General features: G+C 49.4%; 1 protein-coding gene across 12 annotated transcripts in view; it reads right to left on the bottom strand.

The window, feature by feature from the left end:
* MPRIP (myosin phosphatase Rho interacting protein) overlaps positions 1-22509 on the bottom strand; it is a 163901-nt gene that overhangs the window by 63476 nt on the left and 77916 nt on the right. For all 12 annotated transcript variants that reach the window (XM_050966534.1, XM_050966541.1, XM_050966540.1 and 9 more), the window contains 2 exons: positions 19736-19887; positions 7481-7565 (listed from right to left, as the gene is read on the bottom strand). In XM_050966534.1, coding sequence (XP_050822491.1) covers positions 7481-7565; positions 19736-19887 — 237 coding nt within the window. The remainder of the gene's footprint in view (positions 1-7480; positions 7566-19735; positions 19888-22509) is intronic.

A 22509-nucleotide genomic window follows, 5' to 3' on the forward strand; every position in this document is an offset into this window, starting at 1 on the left:
CCCCAGGTGTGGCACCAACAGTACAACCTCTACAGAGCACACCTGACAGGTGATGCTCCATGAAGCAAATAAACCAAACCTCTTTTCCTCTGTATGTATACACACACACAAACACACACACAAATCCCCTTCCCTCTGTGTACACACATACACACACTTATTTCCCTCAGTCTCCTGCTATTGACAGTCTTGCTCTTAAACCCGGCTGCCCTTAACATATGTCCCATGACCCTAAGTCTCTCTCCTCTGCTTTCATCTGCCATTTGCTCACATCAGAAAACTTTTGGTGCAATGGCTTCAAAAAAGAATTAAAACCTAGAAAAATTCATTCCCTACTGTTCAACAGCTGCATTCATTGTTTGTCTGGTCTGGTTTGCAACGAGCCACAAATAAAGAAAAAATGCAATGCCTTAACGCCCGAGATGGCTAAATGGACATTTCCTTTAAAAACAGAAGAGCTAGTTAATACAATTTAAAATACAGTTAAGGAAACACTAGTTATTTTAAATGCATCTCTAAGTATGACTGGCCCAAACATAAATCAGCAACAGCTGCCATTTTACTCAGTATCCTTGCAACAGGAAGCCTGGTCCCCTGACTTAGTTTGTGATGAAGGAAGGACAGTTTAGCAGCTTAATGCATGAGAAGAGATGGAGACTTTACGCCAGTTGTGAAAGTTCAGTTCCATTAATTAGAGAATTTTTTAGAATTATTCTTGAAGCCACTGAGTACTTGTCAGAACAAACCAATGATAAATTAACCACAGCCAGAAATAATAATTAAGGAAATTGTGATAACCCTTCCCAATGTCTCTCAACCACTTGACAGACGATGGGCAAATCAAGATGAATCTTAACTACTGTATTAGGTACAATGGGCCTGCAAACCTATAAAACTTACTGGCTACCCAAGCACAGTGCTTGCTGCTTAGAGTTATCCCACTGCAGTCAACAGGACTGTGTGTGTTATGAAGAAGAAATAAGTGTTTGTAGGCTCAGGCCCTTAGATGTTCTGGTGATTTAATATATAGAAAATAATCCGGTCTCCCGCTCTCACATGAATATATTATAAATACACCAATACATGCATATGCCCACATTTTCGAGGACAACTAGCAATTGCCTCAATTTTTAGACACCTGAGTTATTTTAATGGGTTATTTTCAGAGAGTGAAAACTCAATCATCTTCTGAAGGTCCTTTAAGATGTCTCCAACGGGCACTCAAAGTTACTAATCTCCTTTGAAACTTTAGTCCATCTATATGTATTAATGAATACGTACGCATGTATATCCAGACACAGCGAGAGAGAGAAAGATTGAGAAGGACACTGTTGAGCAAACCAGCACTTTCTAGGCAAGACGGCTTCTTCCCATTTCTTTAGCTGTTCAAATTTTGTATTATATTGTCACTCATTTGCCGAGTTGTAGCAGAAGCCTGGGCCTTGGAGACCAGCTTTCAGTGGGAGCTGAAATCAGTGCAGTACACAAACAGAAGTCCTGGAACAGTGGTGGTGACAATCCCTTCTTTCAGGGATCTCTGCCCAAACACCAGTGTCCTCATTTCCAGGGAGCAATTCTGCACCAAGAACTGAATCCAGTTAGAGAGATTAAGGCAGAGAGCAAGGTCCCTTGCTGCTTATCATGCCCCCACCTCGGAGAAACATCAGAAAACTAGCCACCTGCCTGCATTTCCTTCTGAGATTAAAAAAATGCTCACATGCGAAGAAAAAACACTACAATTAACAGCGCCGTCCACTGACCCCTGCCTTGATATGGTTTCTAGCTGGGGAAGAGCACAGAGAATGACAATTTTCACAATGAGATGAAGCCATGAGAACAAGAGCTGAAAACAGAAGACAGTTTTCCATGGAAGGGCTCATGCCACTTTACTCCAAGGGCCAGCAGCAGCTGGCGTGAGAAGACCAGAGCTAAATTCCTATGGCCTGTGCCATGCAGGAGGCCAGACTAGATCATCACAGTGGTCCCTTCCGGCTTAAAAATCAATGACATTTTCCAGCCACCTAGAAGTGTTTGCAGATAAAAGGAAAACAGATCATGAAAGTGACCACAGCAGCCAGTGCTGCTGCAGACAATATTTGCAGCTGGATTAGGGGTATTTTTTGTTTTCAAAAGGCTCTTTTCCTGCAGAAGGAGAGAGGCCTGACAGGCAGCCAAGTTCAATAGAAGCCCTTTCAAAGGGAATTCTTTTCCGGTAACCGAGTTTGCGGTGACAGGTTTCTGGCGCGGTGGCCTGAACCACTCCGGTGCTGCGTGGCCAGAGCATGAGGTTGGGATCAGATCATTTCCAGGCTGCTTTGGGGAGAAGGAGAAAGAGAATGGGAAGCTGTGGCTGCTTTGCATTTGACACAAGGAGGAAAGCAGATGAGGAAGTGGGTAGAGTTAGTGAGGAATGCATGAAAGTAAAGAGAAAAGGTCCCACTCTGGCTGGTGCTTAATGCTATCCTGCCGGAACTGTTCTGGCAAACAAAAATCTCTGTAGCAACAGATACACATGGAGTTTCCTGCCTTCCATTCCAGCCCTTGATTATGATGGAAGGCTCCCAGTTTCCTCATTCAGCTTCCTGGCTTTGAGGTTTCGCCTGCATCACCCAGTGACCCAGCTTTAAGCATCTGCTGCACAGCAATTGGTTTGCTCTTTTGTAGAGTAGAACACTATACAGGATGTGACTAAGTGGGAATCTTTTGTAATATTTGTAGGAAGCCTATGTGTGCCTCAGTTTCCCCTATATGCTGCAGAGTTACCTAGTTTAGGGGGGAGGGGAAGTCTGTTTGCTCACTGGGCAGCCTAAAGCACAGGTGTGAATGACGCCTAGCTGTCTGGGGCTTGGGCCCCATATTAATGGAGCTCTTGAAAAGACAATGGCAAATCCATTGCCTGGACATGGACACCTAGCAACCAACAACTCACAAGAGATATGGACTTCCCCACCTCTCCACAGCCCCGCTCCCTCATCTCCCCAGCCCTGGAACAACAGAGGGGAGGGGTATGAGGTGGAAGTTAAGTTGGCTGCAGGAAGCAGTTGGCCGGGGACACACCTGGACTCAGGCAAAGGGAGGTCAGAGGGATGAGGCTTTGGGCTGTGTGCTGACCAGGATGGACTATGCTGTAACTTTCTTTTCTCTGTGCTAACCGAGGTCTTCCTATGCTGAGTGTTGCTGCAGATGCTGACAGCAGAGGTGCACTGTTCCTAAGATAGTACAAGTCTCCCTCAGTGGTCCGCCTCAGTTGGACTTGCTGAACAGAGCTCATGGTGTGAAGCAGGAGGGCTGAAGGACCAGAGGCCTGGCCTACGGAGGCAATGAAGCTATATGGTTTGCCCTGGAGGAAGCGTGAGACCTCCTAGGGGGTCTGGCTCACTGAAGGGGTCCTCCCAGAGACTGTTCCAAAGCTGAGGCCATAGCACCAGTCCTGTGGATCCACGACGCAGGGACCACAAATGTTCCAGTACAAAGACCATGCAAGCAGCTGGCCTGAGCCCATTTCCATACATTTTTTAGAATAAAAATGTTAAGAGGCCCCCCTGGCCCAAATACAGGCCCTGTGCTCATCCCCTCAGGGAAAGGTTCAGAGAAGCCACACGTGGTCTGACTTTGCCCGTGGTAGGAGCCTGCAGTTAAGCAACATTGCTCTTGTGCTGCTATGCAGGGTTTTTACATCTTTCCTCTGAAGCTGGCCACTGTTAGACACACTGGACTAGAAGGCACGCATATCTGATCCACCTTCCTACATTCCTGTGACAGAGCTGATAGTCCCAAGGGCTAGTACTCAACAGGCCACATCTGGCCTTCAAGCTGAGCACTGTCCCTCTGTTAGCCAGACAGTATGTTTAAGGAGCACACAGAGGTATGGGACAGTCTCAAACAGTAACTGAATTCTTACAGACATGCCTCAACATTTGGGACAGACACAGGCCTAGGCCAAATGCACTCAACTCTAGGACAGTGCCGACGCAGATGCTGGCTCCAAATTCAGATGCTCCTCTGAGCTGTCCAACCCAGCTGAGCCTCCAGCATCAAAGAGCAGGAGCTGGAAGTCTAAGGTCTGGGGTGGCAGCTGCTTCGGTCTAGGACCCAGCAGGGCAAAGGGCTCTCTGCAAAGTGGAAGTTACACCATAAAAACAGATTCCCTGCTCCCTCCTAAAGGTTTGGTTCAAGGTTTGGGGGAAGGTATGGGGTGAGGAAGGAGAAGATTCTTGTTTGATCAGTTGCTAGTCTCAGCCCCATGGGTGCTGGCCCTTCGTTACAATGCTGTCTTCCAGTTAAGACACGCCATGGAGTGGAAACTCAAGACCACCTCTGCGCTCAACTCAAGAGGAGACAAGGGCCAGGGCAGCACCAGGGCTTCTTAAGGAACATGGAGAGATTTGCATGAAGGCCAGGAGAGGTTTATTAATTGGTCTTGCTGTGTCTATTTATTCCTATTAAACCCTGCAAGGGCCAATCTGGACAGTGCCCTGGACTCCCATTCTTTGTGATGGAGAGGTGCTCAGCACCAGGCAGGATGGAGCCCTTATTTAGCTGATCTAACAGTAAAGTGTCCCGAGAGATCTTACTGATGGGGGCCTGGCCTGAATGGAGTACAAGCGATGCTGTTGAATTATGGGTATTAACCTCTGTGCCACCCTCCTAGCCCATCCCCCTGAGTGGCATGCAGCAGTGTTTTCTGGGCAGTTACCTTCACACACTAGGACGTGGCATAAGAGTGGACAGAAATACACAAGCTCAATACCTCACTGCCTTCAAGAGAGGGGGGTGGGGGAGGAGCAGAGGTGAGCATTAAACACCAGCTCCAATGGAGCAGAGTTAGAAAAGAGACAAGATGATCATTCTCAGGGCACTCAGAGCTTCTGCAAAGGGATAAGTGGGGTGCTGTGGAGACATGACACAGCCTTCCTCCAGGAAACCTAAGAGGGGAGGAAGAGACCAGCTAATAGAGGACAAATGTGACAACAATCGGGATTCCATGGAGGCCTGGGGGAAGACCTCAGGGAGCAGCCAAGGGCCAGGGAGCTGAAGCAGAGAAATAAATAGAAAACATAAGCTCATCCACCGTGAGCTCTCAGCACAGCGGCAGCTGAAGTACAAACCTGGGTCCTTCGGAGGAGCTGGCCTGGGCTACGCACCCAGTGCTGGCATCCAGGCAGGGGGGTCTGTGCTTTGGCATTCTGCTGTGGGTGACAGTGGCATTCTCTAGTCCCACACTAAGCTCCTGAGCTTGTGTCTAAGGCAGCGAGACACAAGGGGTGCACCTCATTGGGCCCCCACACGCCCCATCCTTGGGGACACCTGGGCAGCCTGGCTCAGTCCTCCAGGGAGCTCGGGCCTTAGCACCGCCTCCGCGTGGGCAGGGTGCATCCTCTCCAGAGCCACTTGCCTTATTTGGTGCTCAGGAGCTCAGATCCTGTACAGGTTCCAAGCAGTTGCCATGGTGATGAAACGTAACCCAAAATGATGTTATTCTGGCTGCATTTTTTCCCCCTCAAAAGCAGGCAGCTCTGGGAGCTGGGTTTATGCTGGGTAACGTTTCCTCAGTCAGCACCATTCCTTTCCTTCCCCCCTGCTCCCACGTGCAGAGAGATTCTGCGCCGCAGCCCCTGCATAGCCAGACGCGATTTCCCAGAATGCCCTGAAAGCGACACACTGGGGCGTTATGCTTCCAGTTCGAGTCCCCACAAAGGGGCCTGGGGTTGGGTTCACGGTTGTGGAGGATGGGGTCAGTATCTCAGCTGAGCTGGTGGTTCTCACTGATAATGGAAGAGGGGAAAGCCCCCAGGACAGAACGAGTGTCGGCATAGCATCACCACATCCATGGCACTTAGGAGCCAACATTTCCCCATAAAGTTTCCTGTGGCCCATTCCAAGCCCTCACCACGCTCCACGGGGCGGCTCAGACGACCCAGCATCACGCGCAGGGACATCTTCCGGAAGGGAGGCAGAGGCGGAGAACAAGCCACAGATAATCTATGTAAAGAGTTGATCCCCTTCTTTCTCCCACCCTGTACCCCTCAGAGGACCTTGGGTGGGAGCTGAGGAAGCCACAACTCTGCTCCCTCTAACTCCCGGGCTGCTGGGGACAATCCACAGGTGTTCTATGTGGAGCCACACCCAGCTCTCCTCAGGTACCCAGACCTGACCCTTATATGGGAATCACAGGAGAAAACAAATGGCTCATGCTGGGGGAGGGAGGAGGAAAGAGGGGGAAGGGCTGGGCTTATTTTCCAAAAGACACCCTGCCCAGCTCCCAGGTAACCATCTGTGAGAGTGTCCAGGCCTGCTGGGTGAATTCCTCCAGTCCAACCACCTCTGCCCTGCTGGCCAGCAGTTCCAGGACACACTCACATGGGTCAAGGCTGTTTGCAGCCCCTGAGAGGAGAGATTATTCCAGCCAAGGGGTGGGATTCCAAACCTGTGGGTTTCTACCCCACTCCGTCCATGTGGGAGACATGGGCAGGAAAGCGTGGGTCATGGCAGCTCCAGCTTTACCATTTATAGTCAAAGAGAGTGCAGAGCTGTCGCTGGGTCCCTGGAGAGCACAGCTCCAGCCCCCGAAACTCCCAGCTCAGCCTTGACCTTCATTATTTTCCTTTCATTCTAGTTATCTCCGGGGTCATCTCATGCAGGGAAACTGGAGCCCTGTGGAATTTCTTCCCGGACTCTACGAGGGCTGTGAGCGGCCAGGATCGCTTCCTCCTCTTCCCATCCTCCCTCCCCCTCTGCACACATGCCCCTGAGCCCAAAGGATACTGTTCAAAGTTTTGTAATTGGCTGTGGGGCCGGCCTGTGTGTTAGCTAAGGTAGCTGGAGAAGTGGCAACCTTCCCACCATGCCACAACCTTCTCCTTATGAACCTACCTAAACCCAAGCACTTCCAGCCCTAGCCCTGGCTGCAGACCCTTCCCAGATATACAACCCCCCACATCCCATTGCAGTTCAGCCAGCACGCACAGAGAGAACCAGGCCTGGGAGGAAAGGGGAAAAGCAGGGAAGACTCATCCATCTTGCCTTCTGGGAAAGTAACTCAGCTGGATCTGAGAAACCAGATTGGGAGGGGGGCAGCCAGGGGTTTAACGCAGCTGCTGCAGCACCGGCTGCTACAGGGAGTTTTAGAGCCAGGCTAATGAGCACTAACACAGCACTTTCATCTTCAAAGCTGGGGGAGGGTGGAGCAGTGAGCTCAGAAAGTGACATCCAGAAATTAATTCACACCATCGTAGCTGCCCTGGCGCCACTTGACTGCCCCGCGCACCCAGAAACAGGAGTGTTCTAAAGGGCCAGAAGCCCACTTCTCATCTCAACTGGGCTAGCAAGGCAGACGTTCCCACCCTTCCTTGGAGACTGGGAGAGAGCCAATGTAAGGACACACACCATTCCTGGCTCTCCACTCTAGTCCCAAGGGATCCAACCCCTGGAGAGAACTCTGGGTCACAGTGAATGACAGGGGGTCACTGCCTGGGGTTACCTGCGGGGTTGGGGGCTCTACCTTCCTCTTCTTCTTCTGATTCTGCTTGTTTGTCCTCGGGTAGACGATCAACATCTCCAGCCACCTGCAAACAAACAGAACTACCGTAAGGTCCTCCCTAAGAAGCAAGACGGGCAGCCCAGGAAAGAGCTCACTCCCAGCAGAACTCGGGGTCCTCTGGATTCAGGATTCCCAGTCATTGGGCTGGCTGGGAGGCGCTTGGCTTTTAGATCTGCATTGCTTTGGTTTGCCCCTCTTGGCTGGACACCAGGCCATGGAAGATGCTGTCTGAACTCTCAGCTCCTAGTGTAATAACACTTTATGCTTAGCTACCATTATAAAAGGATGTGGGAGGAGCCCAGAAAATAGGTTTGGGGATAGCACAGAACATGCCCAACTTCATCCCAACTCGGCTTAGAGTCCAGAGCGCAATCCCACTAGGTACCATGGATATATGCCAATACATGTGGACACCTAGAGGTCCTTGGCTAAGGAGTGACTTAATCACAGTCTCTAAGAATTTGAGAGAAGGTTCTTCAAGCTAGGAGACAAGGTATAACATGATCCAGTGGCAGGAAATTCAGACTGGAAATCAGGTGCAGGTTCCCAAACTTTTTTTGCTGCACTCCCCTTCAGAGATTCATGTCCCAGTGTGTGCCCCCCAATTTATCCTCCCTCCCCAGGCCACTTGTTTTACTCTCCCCCTCCACACTCTTCCAGCCTGTGGCCTCCTCCTGCAGCCTCAGCAAGCCCCTCTCCTCCCACAGCTGGGCTGCGATCCCTACTGGGCTGCGCCTGCTGACTCCACTCACTGGCTGCAGCTGCTTCCTCCATGCTACTGCTGCCACGGTCGCCTGGACTCTGATCCCTGCACCACTGCCACCAGCCCAGCATTCAGAGCACAAGCAGGGTGTGATGTGGTGGGGGGACAGCAACAGGCACTGCAGAAGCAGGCTCGCTCTCCAAATCCAAATCCTGCTCCCCAACCCACACCCCACTCCCACACCAGTAATAGCTTTCCTTGTGTGCCAGCTGCTTCCACTGCACCTGCCTCCAGAGAGGTACTGTCTCAACAGCCTCTTCTTCCTGAAAAGTAGCAAGGACATGGGAATGTTCTATTTTACCCACACCCTCCTGATAAGCAAGGGGCACGCCCTCCAGTTAGAAAATCTAGGCTCTAGTTCAAACAGGAATTAACTCTGTAAAGTTTTAGGGCCCTTGTTATACAGGAGAGCAGACCAGGTGACCACAGTGATCCCTTCTGGCTGTACAATCAATGACTCTATGTTGCAATAACTGAGCCTACAAATTCATTCTGATTGCGAGCTCAACCGTAAGGAGTGAGTGAAAGTTCATAACCACCTAAAAATGTTGACGAGAAAAGGTAGAACAGGGAGACAAAGACGGAATGAATCCAAACTGAAAGACCCACTGATATAACTCAAAGACTGTGTTAAGATCATGCCTGGTAAACAGGAAAAGGGCAGGACTGGAAATCAAGGTGTCTTGGCGTCCAAAATTGGTGCATTGGAAACTAGGCCTAATTGGTGGAGAAGATAACAAGGGAATGGGATGTTCCACCCAACAGTGGGGGCCTTAACATAAAAGCTTTTGGGAAGAAACGTTAGAAGACACAGATGCCGGCTGACAAAGACAGGAGAACAGGAAAGAGCGAGCTTCACCATCATTCATGGCTGCCACTCTCACCATCTCCTGCTGCCCTGGGATCTACCGTTGCTGGATCTTTATCATCCTGAAAGACGTTCTGACCGCAGCAGACTAAGAGAGGGACCCAGATGACACTGCCATCTTCACTGGCTCTGGCTAAATCCCAAACACCATCTGAGATGTGAGATTTGGTTGTTTCTGCCCCTGTCCTCTTGTGGGTCCTTCTCCTCCACCATCTTATTTCTTCTGTTTTCTATCCCTCTTCTTTTGCCTTCCATCTAATAAGAGTCAGGCTTAGTCAGCCACGACTGGATATTCTTCAGTACTGCTATCAGCCTGTGACCAAAGAGGCAGCTAAAAGCAATGCCCTAAAAAGCCCAATGCTGGTCCCAGTTTGCCAGGTCTCAGTGTGGCTAAGACGATGACGTTCTGTGCAATTGCAAGCGAAAGTCAACACCAGAGACAGAAGCTGCATTTTCCCTCTTTGCTGTTCTTCTCTCTCCCCCTGTGTGTGTTTGTCTTGTTGTGTCTTTCAGGAAATAGGATCAGACCAACAGCTCCAGCCCAGCTTAACTTCCTTTCTCCTTTCCCCAAAGGGCAGTTTTTACCATCCAAGAGACTGTCAAAACAATTCCTTCCAAAGGCTTTCCCCAGCTTACAGGAAAATGAACAAGAGATGTTGCTCAAATGAAACCTTAATACTCCAAATTTCAAAGGCTTTAACTGTTTCCCCTTCTTTCGTATATCTTCAAAAAGATTTTCAATGATGCATTTGCCACAGTATTAAGCAGGCTGAGGTCTTGTATACTGAACCGTGCAAACAAACACTGTTTAATGTTGGACAGTGACCTGGTCATGTTAACACCTTTGCCTCTTTGGGCCCATATAGTTCATCTAAACTGATACAAATGTCCCCTTCCTGGACTCACAGAACACCTGTTCTTCCCTCCATGAAGGGCAGAGCATGTCCAGCTCATTGGTGAGTTTGACCACGTTACCGGTTGGATACTGCATTCTGATACCTCCCCTGAAACCATACTGTTCTGCAAGCAACCTCTCTGCTGCCTTCCAGGAATGCAGTGCATGTCATCAGAGCTTGGGTGGCGTCAGCATTTCCATTACTAACCCATATTTTCAGGGGTTTATAACTTGACCATAAAAGCTCCCTCCGAGCAGGAACTTGGCACGCACCGAATCTCAACTTCTCAAAGCTGGTTAGGGACAACATAGCAAACAATACCCAGTAGACAGTAACCACAGCCTGAAGAGGAAGAGCTCTTTTTGCAAGGGTTGGGGCTGGGGTGGAGCGCGGGGGGGGGAGGGGGAGGGAGGAAGAGACCCAGCCACACAAAACTACATAGCAACTCAAAAGACATGAAGTGCAGCACAGAACTCCAGGACCACCCATAACCCCATCTCCACCCTTGTCTCTTAGTTCTGAGCTACAGCCCCTCCAACACAGCTGCGGTGCCAACCCTAAAAGGAACCAGCATTGAGGTCACAGGCAAAATGAGTTTGCTGGGTCTCATCTTAGCTTTTCAAGTGAAGATTTGGCTTCATTGCAATAAACCACAAACAATTTGGCACAGTTCCTTCTCGAGAGAGGCCAAAGACAGGAATGATGTGGGGGCAGCGGGAGGAGGAAGGAGGGAAGGAAAAGAAGAGGCTGTAGGACAGGAGCGAGTGCATCAGGGAAACCTCACAGACCGACCTACTGGAATGTATCTGCTAGACAGGACTGTCTGTCTTCTGCTTTCAGAAATGCAAATATTAACTCCATGCTCCCACTGTATTTTATTGTAGAGTAAACCACAAAACAAACAGAAAGGAAATTCAGCATTAAAAGGGCCAGCCCTTGCCAGGAGTCAGTTGTGCTGTGGATTCCTTTACCGGCTCTTGAAGTGTCCAGATAAGCAGCCCATACATCTCAATCAACCTGGTTGCAATCAGTATCCAATGGTTGCTCCAGAGGTTTCATGCTTCGCTTCACTTAATTTCCCTCCCACACACACCGCCATTGAGTGTGTGTGCGCTGCTGTCGCACGAGTTTTGGGACAACCACATCAAGTGGGTTTTGATTAGCCAATAAATATCAGAAGCACGCAATGGATATAAGACAGCTCTCTGAATACGGGAATCTTAGCAGCATGCTGCAATTGCAAAATAAAACTACCATGGCTTGAAACTAAGTGGGATGATTAATGCCACGGTTGGAGGCAAACGCAGAGTTTCAAGATAAGATGCAGGGCCAATGTACAAGAAATCAGCCTCACTTTGCTTTGCAGCATGTGTGTCTCTTAGCATTACCCACAGCGAGTAGAGTGGGGTAGAGTAATGGAAGGCTGACCTTGATACTGGAGCATGGGGAAAAGGAGATACCAGTAACAACTGTGTGACTGGGCACAGCACAGGGATCAGGGAAACAAGGGAGGGGAAAATGGGTATTTTTGCCAACGCTTCAAGGCATGACCAAGCACAGCAGGAGAGTCTTGGGGGAAGCATGACAGTTGCTGTTACACTGTAGGGCATAGCTAAGTGGGAGAAACAGATCCCAAGGGAAATTGGGCGGGGGGGGGGGAAGCTGGTGTCCCATGATGCTGTAGGGCAGAGGAAGAGTCGGAGAGCAGAGCTAGGGGGGAGATCTCGACCTAAATCCGGTCAATATCACCACACAGGGCAGAGAAGAAACCTCCAGTACAGCAGGTGTTAGCTGGAGACCCAGAGCAGGTGAAGCAGGAGTGAGCCCTGTACAACGGGCCCAGGGACACTCTGCTCACTCACCTCTTCCCCTCACTTTCGGTTTCCTTCAGCTTCCGAACCCATCATTACACGATTTACAAAGGTTTATCGATGTGAGAACACCACTGCCTCCCCCACAACGGGGAAGAACGACCTGCCAGCAAGCTCAGGAGCATGAGTGCAGACAAAGCACAGACATCTAACTGCGGAGCCACCTGGATTATGGCTACAAGGTTTTAGTGCAGACAAGGCTGCTGATTAGCCTCCCATCCATCGAACACAGGACACGACTGGCTCATCCCAGGGCTTCGCTGGCACTCATCAGCACCCCCGCCTGCAAGAAGAGATCCCAACCTCCCAAATTCCTGTCACCCCCCAGCCTCAGGAAGCGAGTCTCAATCTTATTTAAAAATCAAAGCATCAGCCTCTCTCTACTGGGAGCCCCATTTGGTGCTGGGAACAGAAATCTCATTGGCTGCTCCTTCTGGCAGGAAGAAAGTTAACTGGGGCAGGGAAGCCAGAGTTTCTTTGGCAGAAGGTTTGAGAGAAAGGCCTGGCACCAGTGAAGTGGGGATCCCGGCAATTGCAGACCAGTAAGTCTAACGTCAGTACTGGGCAAATTAGTTGAAACAATAGTAAAGAATAAAATTGTCAGACACACAGAAGAACATAAATTGTTGGGCAAAAGTCAACATGGTTTCTGTAAAGGGAAATCATGCCTTACTAATCTCTTAGAGTTCTCTGAAGGGCTCAACAAACATATGGACAAGGGGGATCTAGTGGACATAGTGTATTTAGATTTCCAGAATGCCTTTGACAAGGTCCCTCAGCAAAGGCTCTTACATAAAATAAGTTGTCACGGGATAAGAGGGAAGATCTTTTCATGGATTGAGAACTGGTTAAAAGACGGGGAAAAAAGAGTAGGAATTAATCATAAATTCTCAGAATGGAGAGGGGTAACTAGTGGTGGTCCCCAAGGATCAGTCCTAGGACCAATCCTATTCAACTTATTCATAAATGATCTGGAGAAAGGGGTAAACAGTGAGGTGGCAAAGTTTGCAGATGACACTAAACTGTTCAAGATAGTTAAGACCAAAGCAGACTGTGACGAACTTCAAAAAGATCTCACAAAACTAAGTGACTGGGCAATGAAATGGCAAATGAAATTTAATGTGGATAATTGTAAAGTAATGCACATTGGAAAAAATAACCCCAACTATACATATAATACGATGGGGGCTAATTTAGCTACAACTAATCAGGAAAGAGATCTCGGAGTCACCATGGATAGTTCTCTGAAGACATCCACGCTGCGTGCAGCGGCAGTCAAAAAAGCAAACGGAATATTAGGAATCATTAAAAAAGGGATAGAGAATAAGACAGAAAATATCTTATTGCCCTTATATAAATCCATGGTACACCCACATCTTGAATACTGCATACAGATGTGGTCTCCTCACCTCAAAAAAGATATACTGGCATTAAAAAAAGGTTCAGAGAAGGGAAACTAAAATGATTAGGGGTTTGGAACAGGTCTCATATGAGGAGAGATTAAAGAGGCTAGGACTTTTCAGTTTGGAAAAGAGGAGACTAAGGGGGGATATGACAGAGGTATATAAAATCACGAGTGATGTGGAGAAAGTGAATAAGGAAAAGTTATTTACTTGTTCCCATAATATAAGAACTAGGGGCCACCAAATGAAATTAAGAGGCAGCAGGTTTAAAACAAATAAAAGGAACTTCTTCACACAGTGCACAGTCAACTTGTGGAACTCCTTGCCTGAGGAGGTTGTGAAGGCTGGGACTATAACAGGGTTTAAAAGAGAACTAGATAAATTAATGGATGTTAAGTCCATTAATGGCTATTAGCCAGGATGGGTAAGGAATGGTGTACCTAGCCTCTGTTTGTCAGAGGGTGGAGATCGATGGCAGGAGAGAGATCACTTGATCATTACCTGTTAGGTTCACTCCCTCTGGAGCATCTGGCATTGGCCACTGTCAGTGGACAGGATACTGGGCTGGATGGACCTTTGATCTGACCCAGTACTGCCATTCTTATGTTCTCATGATAAAAAAAAATGGGGGGGGGGGGAATCATTTTACACATAAGCCATCCCTAGAATTGTGCTCTCTTCCCCTCTGGGACTCTGCCAGAGGACAGGATATGGCAGCTGCCTATTGCCCTCCTACTGCTGCTTCTCCCACCTGTTCATTCTTGGCATCCCCAACACATCAGCTCATCTCCCATATGACCAGGGAGTGGATCTGAGGCAGGCTTCTCAGCATCCCAGCTCCACAGCTGGAGGGGTCCCCCTAGAAACAAGCTGCCAGCACAGCTCCCGGCTGACTGCAGCCTTCAGAGCTTTCTGGTTTGGGAGGGGCAGGGAGGACTCAGGGTTGAGAGAAAGGTAAGAGTCCATAGCACAAGGTAAACAAGAGATCCCAAGCCCAGTGTGAGATCCAGTTATTCCTTGTGGTGTGCAGAATCCATGCCTCCCGCTACGAAAACAACCAAGAGGCTTGCAAGATGTCAAGGTACAAGGTCTTTGTCCTATCCAGATATAACGCAGCAGGTGTAGAGAGCAAACCGTGAGAGGGGAGGAAAGGAAGAGAAGAGAGGAGACAATCTGGATTCTTGAGTTTGCTGAAAGAGCTGGTTGAGGGGCCTGTCCCAGGGAGCTTATGTTCTAAGGAGACAGTGCACAGAGGGGCTGGGGAAGTCAGAACCATGGGATTGGATGGTGACTCTAGCATGGGTTCTGCAGTCTTGTGACCTTGGTTTGCATTGGATGTCAGGGAGGGGATACTTCTGACAACGGGGAGGGGCAGAGCAGCAATTAGCGGTGGAGCACTGGATGAGGAATGTTCAGAGTACCGCCTCTGCACAGGTAAAGGGAAGCAGCCCAGGAGAGGAGACAGCAACAGGGACAAGGAGAGATCTCCAGGTGCAGCACTGTACTGCCATGGTTTTTCCATGGCCGAGTCGCACCATGAGATGACAGCTGACCCTCGGCTCTCAGCTGCCTTGCTCAGCAGCTCAGTACCACAGGCTCAGCCTCCCTGTTCAAGCAGAATAAATCTGAGCTTCCCTTTCTGTCTCACCCCACTAGGGGAGCGGGAGCATTCATCCCAGGTCTGAAGATGGGGAAACATACAAGGAATTCTCGCTATTTAGCAGCCCAACCTTTGGTGTTGCTAAGCAACTGAGCACCAGCAGCGGGCATAGGAGAGAAGAGTTATTTCATTTTAGTTTTCCTCTTAAGGCCAGTTGCTCTGCTGGGAGCCTGGCAGCGAGTGATCCAATTACAGGAGAAAGTGGCCAACCAAACCCTTTCCACTTTCCCTCCCACAAAGGACGAGCAGAGAGAGCTACTCAGCTGGGATGACAAGAACAACACAGGAGACTAAAACATGAGAAGATGTGAGGGTCTGTGGGGGGCAGGGGGAGGGAGAGAAATGTGCCAGGCAACAGCTCCCTGGAGACGAGACGGTGCCCAGCTGTGGGACTGCTAGAGGGAAGCACTGTTCAAAATCATTAGACCCAATATTCGGGGTGGGGTGGGGTGGGGTGGAGTGGAGAGGAGAGAGTGTTTAAAAAAAACAACATAATTAATAGAAACACCACGAAATCTAACAATAAATCCACCTCCCTGGTGCAATCCCCTGCAACGCAGTGATTAGAAACTGCTCCCAACAGTTCGGTATTCAGTGGCCTAACACAAGGGTAGGCAACCTATGGCACGGGTGTTGAAGGCGGAACGCAAGCTGATTTTCAGTGGCACTCACACTGCCTAGGTCCTGGCCACCAGTCCAGGGGACTCTGCATTTTAATTTAATTTTAAATGAAGCTTCTTAAACATTTTAAAAACCTTATTTACTTTACATACAAGAATAGTTCAGTTACCTATTATAGACGTATAGAAAGAGACCTTCTAAAAACATTAAAATGTATTACTGGCATGCGAAACCTTAAATGAGAGTGAATAACTGAAGATTGGGCACAGCACTTCTGAAAGGTTGCCGACCCCTGGCCTAACGTGAACATTTAGGGGGTCTCACACCATCTCTTAGCAGGCAAGCCTCCATGTGATTGCCACAAATTGTATTAAACACAACTTTGTGGACAACCTGTGAAAAAGCATGAAGGATTGAGACATCACACAGAAGCAACATAGGGAACTAAACAGAATGGGAGTGGGAGGGACAGAGAAGAGTGAAACAAACTCTACCACAGGCTGTCAAATGCACAAAGCCGACCTGATTTCTCTAAATCCTTTCAGTCACAGGGACTTTCCTTGGGTTGCCACCTGTAACAGCAGAAGGTATAACATTGTCAGACAGAAGTCTGATTTAAGGGATGGGTCCCTTCAAACATTTCCTGGTTAGGGTCAGTCCCTGTAGCTGGGTTCTAGAGTATGAGTAAAAAACAGGCTACCGAGAAAGTGAAACTGACCAATTTAGTTCTACTGTCAGATCTCAGCAAACAGAGAACAAGTGGCGCAAATGGTGACAAGGCTGATAGGGCACGTTCCGTTATCTCTGCGTTAGACCCAGAGGTCAGGAGAATATTGCTATCTGCAAGGGCTCCCTTTAACGCTGCAACAGGGGGCTCCGTGGAAAGCCACCACACGGCTCACAAGTGCCGTCTGACTGAAGGTGTGTTCCACTGGATAGGGTTATTGCATTTTGTGCCATGAAGGTTTTCAAACTAACATTTTCCAAGAGAGCCACACAGTCTGTGAGGAGAACACAGAGATTTGAGTGACGCTGGTTTTCTGATGGAAGGTGCCTTCTTTCCTGCATAGAAATAGGAGAGAAAAGCCATCCAGCAATAAAGAAGCAAGAGATGAAATGAGGAAAGCCACGGGGCATATTAAATGGATGCTGAAGTGCTCTGAAGATGAAAAGCAGTAAGTGCCTGGCCCCCAGCCAGCCTCCAACTCCAGATTACAACCAGCTCAGTATTAACCTGCCCAAACGGGACATTGCCACTTGCTCAACTACTTAGGAAGTGTTGGAGGACGCTCGAAAGAGGTGGACACTCGTATACTAGCAGCTGTTGCCATGTTTCGGACCCTTCAATGGCATCTGTGGTGACATCATGACATTAAGTTTGCTACAAAGCTGCAGAGCTACAAAACCATGGTTAAATCACATCTCTCCGTTGTTCAGCAGTGAAACACGGGCACTGAAGAAGGCTGAAGAGTGACAGATGGATGTTTTTGATTCTTGTCATTTTCGTCAGGTATAACAGAGGAACAGAAGATATTTTAAGTAATCAGGACAAGAGCCGTGATGCTGGGTTTGGTTATGAATATCTTCAACTGCCTCCATCAGCCCTAGTTTGGTTTTGGTGACTTGCGCATATTTTTAGGATGGAAGACAAACAGATTCCAAAGCAAGGCCTGCTGCTACACAGCTGACAATCATGTAATCGCCCAAAGCTTCAATCATACGGTAAGATCGCCAATGATGGACATGAACTGAATACTCAGCCACACCTCCTAAGAACATTGATCGAGATGTCCCTTTGGGATCTGCCACCGTGCTGATAATGACAACTACTCCAAGATCCTGCAGTTATTAATGACATGCTGATGAGGGGGACTAGCCAGCTGGGTCAAAGATGAGGATACTGCGGTATAAGCACAGACCACAGTAACATGTCTTCTCCTTAATGCTGATCCTTCGCTAACCTACCCCTTTCCAGGCTCCTCTCCCTGCCCTCCCCCAAACTTCATTTCTACCAGTTTCTTGACTGGTCTTGTAAATGTATTTGTTACAATAATGATACAATCCACAGAAGAGAGAGACTAGGGACATCACTTCCCAAGCACCTGAGCCAGATCCATTTTCAAAACACTTCGCAAATGCTACAGCATTTTTAAAAATTCTCCCCTTCTACAAGCGTCCTTGCTGCAATACGTCAATAGGTAAGACATACATCAATGGAAAACACCACAAAAATCAACCTTCTGATCAAGATATTCAAAAATAACTAGAGACGCTGGGTGTCTCAATTCTGGGGTACCAGTGGAGACACCTTAAACAGACCTGATTTTCCAAAGGCAGGTGTCCTAGTTTCAGAATATGTTGGACAAGAGCCCAGAAGGGGGCACTTCAACCTTCAGGACTTAAATGCTCCATCACTGTTCATATTCCTGCTGAAGTCATGCATGATTCTCATGCAGTAAGTCAGTCCCCTACAGGCAGTCACGCTGCTCTATTACAAGTGCCAGAGGCCTGTGGGGCTCTGGGGACAGTAGAGGAGGAAAACTAGCCAAGTGGGAAAGGGCAAAAGTCGGTGGCAGATAAATGTCTGCTGTTAAGGGGGAATTACAAATCATCAAATCCAACCGTTAGCAAGCAGTTGCCAATGTATTTTCAGGCTCAGTGTAATCTTCCCAGCTTCTTCCCCAGAGTATGTGTTTATGCCCATCTGGTCCAGATGTGCAGTGCACAATCTGCCAGCACAGCCCCTGCACTCACTGTTGAACTTGGCAAGCTGGGCTGTTTTAGCTTCCAATGCCAATGAGCACACTAGTGATAAAGGTGGGCTTTGCTTTCCACCCAGCCTCCCGCAAAGCACTGCGCTGGACAGCGGCAGGCCTTGGCTGCCAGCTGGATTCAGGAGGCACCAATGCAATTACAGCCTCTCTAACATTTGAGGTTTATCGCCCTCATAATACCCGTCATTAAAACCATGCACATCGCAGAGCTGCCCTGCCAACCAAGCAAGTGCCAAATGGTCCAGCACTTTGACACTGATGTTGGGAGATGGCCCAGGTACGGGCTGCACACACACACTCCTAGCCCACAAGGAAGAAACATACAGCTGGGTTAGTTTACGAGGCCTATTTAATGCCATACTATAGCTTGGATGCAGAGATGGGATCTGTCACTATTACGGACTTATCTTTGTTCTGGACATCGCATGACCGACTCCTCTTGCAAATCGTCCTGTGGGCACTGGGCTGCGCAATGAGTGACGTGCAGCCATCACAGTTTCATAGCGTTTATGGCCAGCAGGGACCATTAGAACATCTGCTCTGACCTCCTGTATCTCTCAGGCCATTAAATTTCACCTTGTTACCCTTGCCCTGAGTCCAGTGACTTTAGACTGAAGCTGGGTTAGTTTAATCCTCAGGAGACTCAATTGTTGGAACTGGTGGCAGTAGTACCTTCAACGGTCAGATGCCCATGAGACATGAAGCACCAGGAATGCATTGGGGACCCATCTCTCTAAAGCATGGGCCTCAATGAATGGAAACATCACCAGCCCATCCAGCAAAGAAGAACAGAAGAGGACATGGGCTGGGCCAGCACACGTCCAGCAAAGGGCAGCAGTGCATCTTCACTCCCAGCCAATGGCCACATCACGGGGTGGTATCACCCCATGGCGGAAGTGGGGGAACAACTGACACAGAGGGAGAGATTTGAAAGGCTTTCCCACCGTGCTCCATGTGTCAGTAACAACGAGAGCTTTCCTTCATCACCCCCATCCATTTGCCTCCACCCTGGCAGGAGCACATGGTTTTCACAGCTTTCCACCCCTTGGCATCTCTGTTGAACTCCAATGGAAGGGAAACAAACATGACAGTCATTTGGGTTTTGTGAGCACCCAACAATGAGGAACTGGGTGGAGACCTATCACAGAAATAGCTGTGGGAGGACAAAAGACACTCCCCGACTGAGCAGGATTTGGACAAAGCAAGAGGCTCCATATCTCATCACAAGTCACTTGAGCCATCCAGCCCTCTCATTCTCCAGTGCCAACCCCATGCTGCAAACCTAAGCAGAGAGCCCCATATGACCTCTGGGAAGATAGACCCCAGGGCCTCGACTCACCCACTGATGATCTCCTTGTTCTCAGCTCGGATGAAGTGCTCTCTCTCAGGGGTCAGGATGCACAAGGAGAACTTCTGCCCCGTCCGGCTCTCCCCATCCACAACATCCGTGCACTGGTTCATGTTGATGGTGCCCTGGGGGAGGGTCGTGGGCTGGAACAGAAGGAGGCAGATTTTAAAAGGAGGAGCAGAGGAGCCGAACACTGCATGATGGACATCCCACCCCCACCCAGCAGCACAGAACCAGGTACTCTCCATACATCTATTCATTCACAAGCTCAGAAGTTCAGCTGACTGTGCCATGCGTAACTCTTCTCCAGGCTTTCCCATCCCACCGCCCTTCGCCCAAGACAAAGCTTCACTTAAGCCATCCCTTGGTCTCTGACAGTTTGCAGAGCCGGCCACACAAAATCCCAGCTGTCGCTCTGGACAGGCAGCCTTTCCCCTCTGTGACCCACAGGAAGTGCTACCTTCAGCAAGGCAGATTCCGCAACCACACAGGGCTGGGGGTGGGTGAACCTGCTAGAAGAACCAACTCTTTCCTTCACCTGGTGTTTACATCAATGCTCACCTCCCCGAAGATCTAAGAGGCATTCAAACCGAGTTCCACTGGTTGCCTCAAATACTGCTCCATTTATTGCTCATTCCACCCTCCCCATATCTGATCTGCCACAGCTCCTCTCTCCCCCAATAACTCCACATACCCCCAGGCTCCCACACCCTGCCCCCAGTATCTCATCCAGCCTTCCCAACACCTCTCCCATTCTGGCTGCCTCCAATCCTCCTCCACCATTTGCTTTGATGGAGGCACAGGCTCCTGTCCCCCAGCAGGACAGGCGTGCATGGAGACAAACCGAGCAAGAAATTGGTGACTTGCTCTCAAGGGTGAGAAGCCTCACGAGCCTTGGTATCAAGGTATTCCTGCACGACTGTATCATTTGTAAGAGACATCAGGCCCTTGCTCCCCTGGATACTTTGCAGACTGATTTCTGTGTAGATACCCATTCACTGGGGGGTAACAGAAGGCCTTCCTGGCAGCACAGCGTGACCAGCTGGTAGGACAAATATTACATACCCACGCACCCCGGTAAAACCGGCCTAATGATTCCAACTCCAAACAAACTGCAGGAGGAAACAACACCTGCCAGGGCTGACATGCCCCCACTCTACAAAAATAGAAAACAAATGGCAGGCAAAAGAACCATCTCACACACAAGTGCAGACAGAGTAGAGTCCCGGCTCTGAGCAGATGCTTCTGGTTCTGACTTCCTGTGGCTCGGCCAGGCCGGCTCTGGGATCCGAATCCAGCTAACAACAGCAGTGATTTCCGGAAGCTGTTGCTAGCACGATTCCCAGACCAGCCCAGATGGGACCTTGTGGAACATGGTCTGAAGGTTACCCTGTAAAACAGGGGCCAAGGATTGTCAGAAGGGATGAAAGATTTTGGGCGCTCAACTTAAATCCCCTTAAGAAGGGACCTCCTTTTCAGAGAGTGGGAGCTCAGCACGCTCTTCTCAAGATAGGCACCCAAAACCCACCACTGAAAAATCTTGGCCCAAAGCTTTAACAGGGCTCAAGAACAGTTAACACATGGACTACACCACAGGGTAGCCACACTCTAACTGCTGCGTGCTGTCACGTGTGAGCAAATCCCTCCACGGGGTAACTAATAATGTACAGTACAGATAGCGCTGTAGCATGGCTGTCAGTAAGCCAAGCTAGGCTCCAGCTATCCACAGTGCCCCCAGCTGATGCTCAAGGCACATGGATATGTCGACGCTGCAGTTAAAAACCTGCGCCTGACCCGTGCCAGCTGACTCAGGCCCACCGGGCATGGGCTAAGCAGCTGTTTAATTTCAGTGCCCGTGCTTGGGCTAGAGAAGTGAAGGGATCTCTCCCCCACCTTTATGGCCATGATTGTGCTCCTGGGCTTGCTCCGTTTTGCGTTGTTTTTCTTACACAGACACACAGGCTAACATCACACTGCTCCGGACCTGACCCTCGTTGGTGGGGGGAGGGGAAATCTGCTTTTTCATCTGGCTAGGCAGGCAGCCAGCCAAGCCTAAGCACACACTCTGTAGGATTTTCCCATTAAAGTTAATGAAACATCGAGTTTGACGGCATCTGCGCCTGCCAGCCTCGAGGCCCCACATTAATCTGCCACGGCTGTCTAAGCAGGTGCCTGAACCACTCTTACAGCATGTGGGGAGAAGCAGGGGGATCAAAGGAATTAAGTTCCCTGCTGTCAGAGACACAGAAGATACAGTCGTCACCTAGGAAGATTATTAAAGAGACAACGGATTGTGTTGCTGGGTGGGGAAGAGGGGAATTTCCACTGCCCTGGGCTCTTCAACACCAGCAAGGCCATGCCACGGGAAGGCCAGGCAGATGCGGGAGCATGCAGGCCTTCTCCTCAGACCACAGAGAAACCCGCCCAGGGAAATAATTTCTACGAGGGGTGGGAGAGAACACAACTCAGTCACCAGAGTGGGAGGCTAGGAGTTCAGGAGACCAAGAGTCTATGTCCACCTCTGCCACCAACATACTGTGCGGCCGTGGGCATCCACTTGGGCCTCAGTTTCCCCTAAGTGTGAAACAGGAATAATGCATTTCAATCTTTGGGAAGTGCTTTGAGATCCAGGGATGATAAAGGTGCTAGCAGTGTCCAGCAATGATTCAGGCTTAGTCTACACTGCCAGCTAGGGGTGTGATTCCCAGGTTCGGGGTGTGATTTCCAGCATGTATTCGTGTTACCTCTCATCAAGCTAATGAGAG

This window comes from Gopherus flavomarginatus, chromosome 9 (genome assembly GCF_025201925.1).
Source record: "Gopherus flavomarginatus isolate rGopFla2 chromosome 9, rGopFla2.mat.asm, whole genome shotgun sequence".
In the NCBI taxonomy this organism is placed as follows: Eukaryota; Metazoa; Chordata; order Testudines; family Testudinidae; genus Gopherus; species Gopherus flavomarginatus.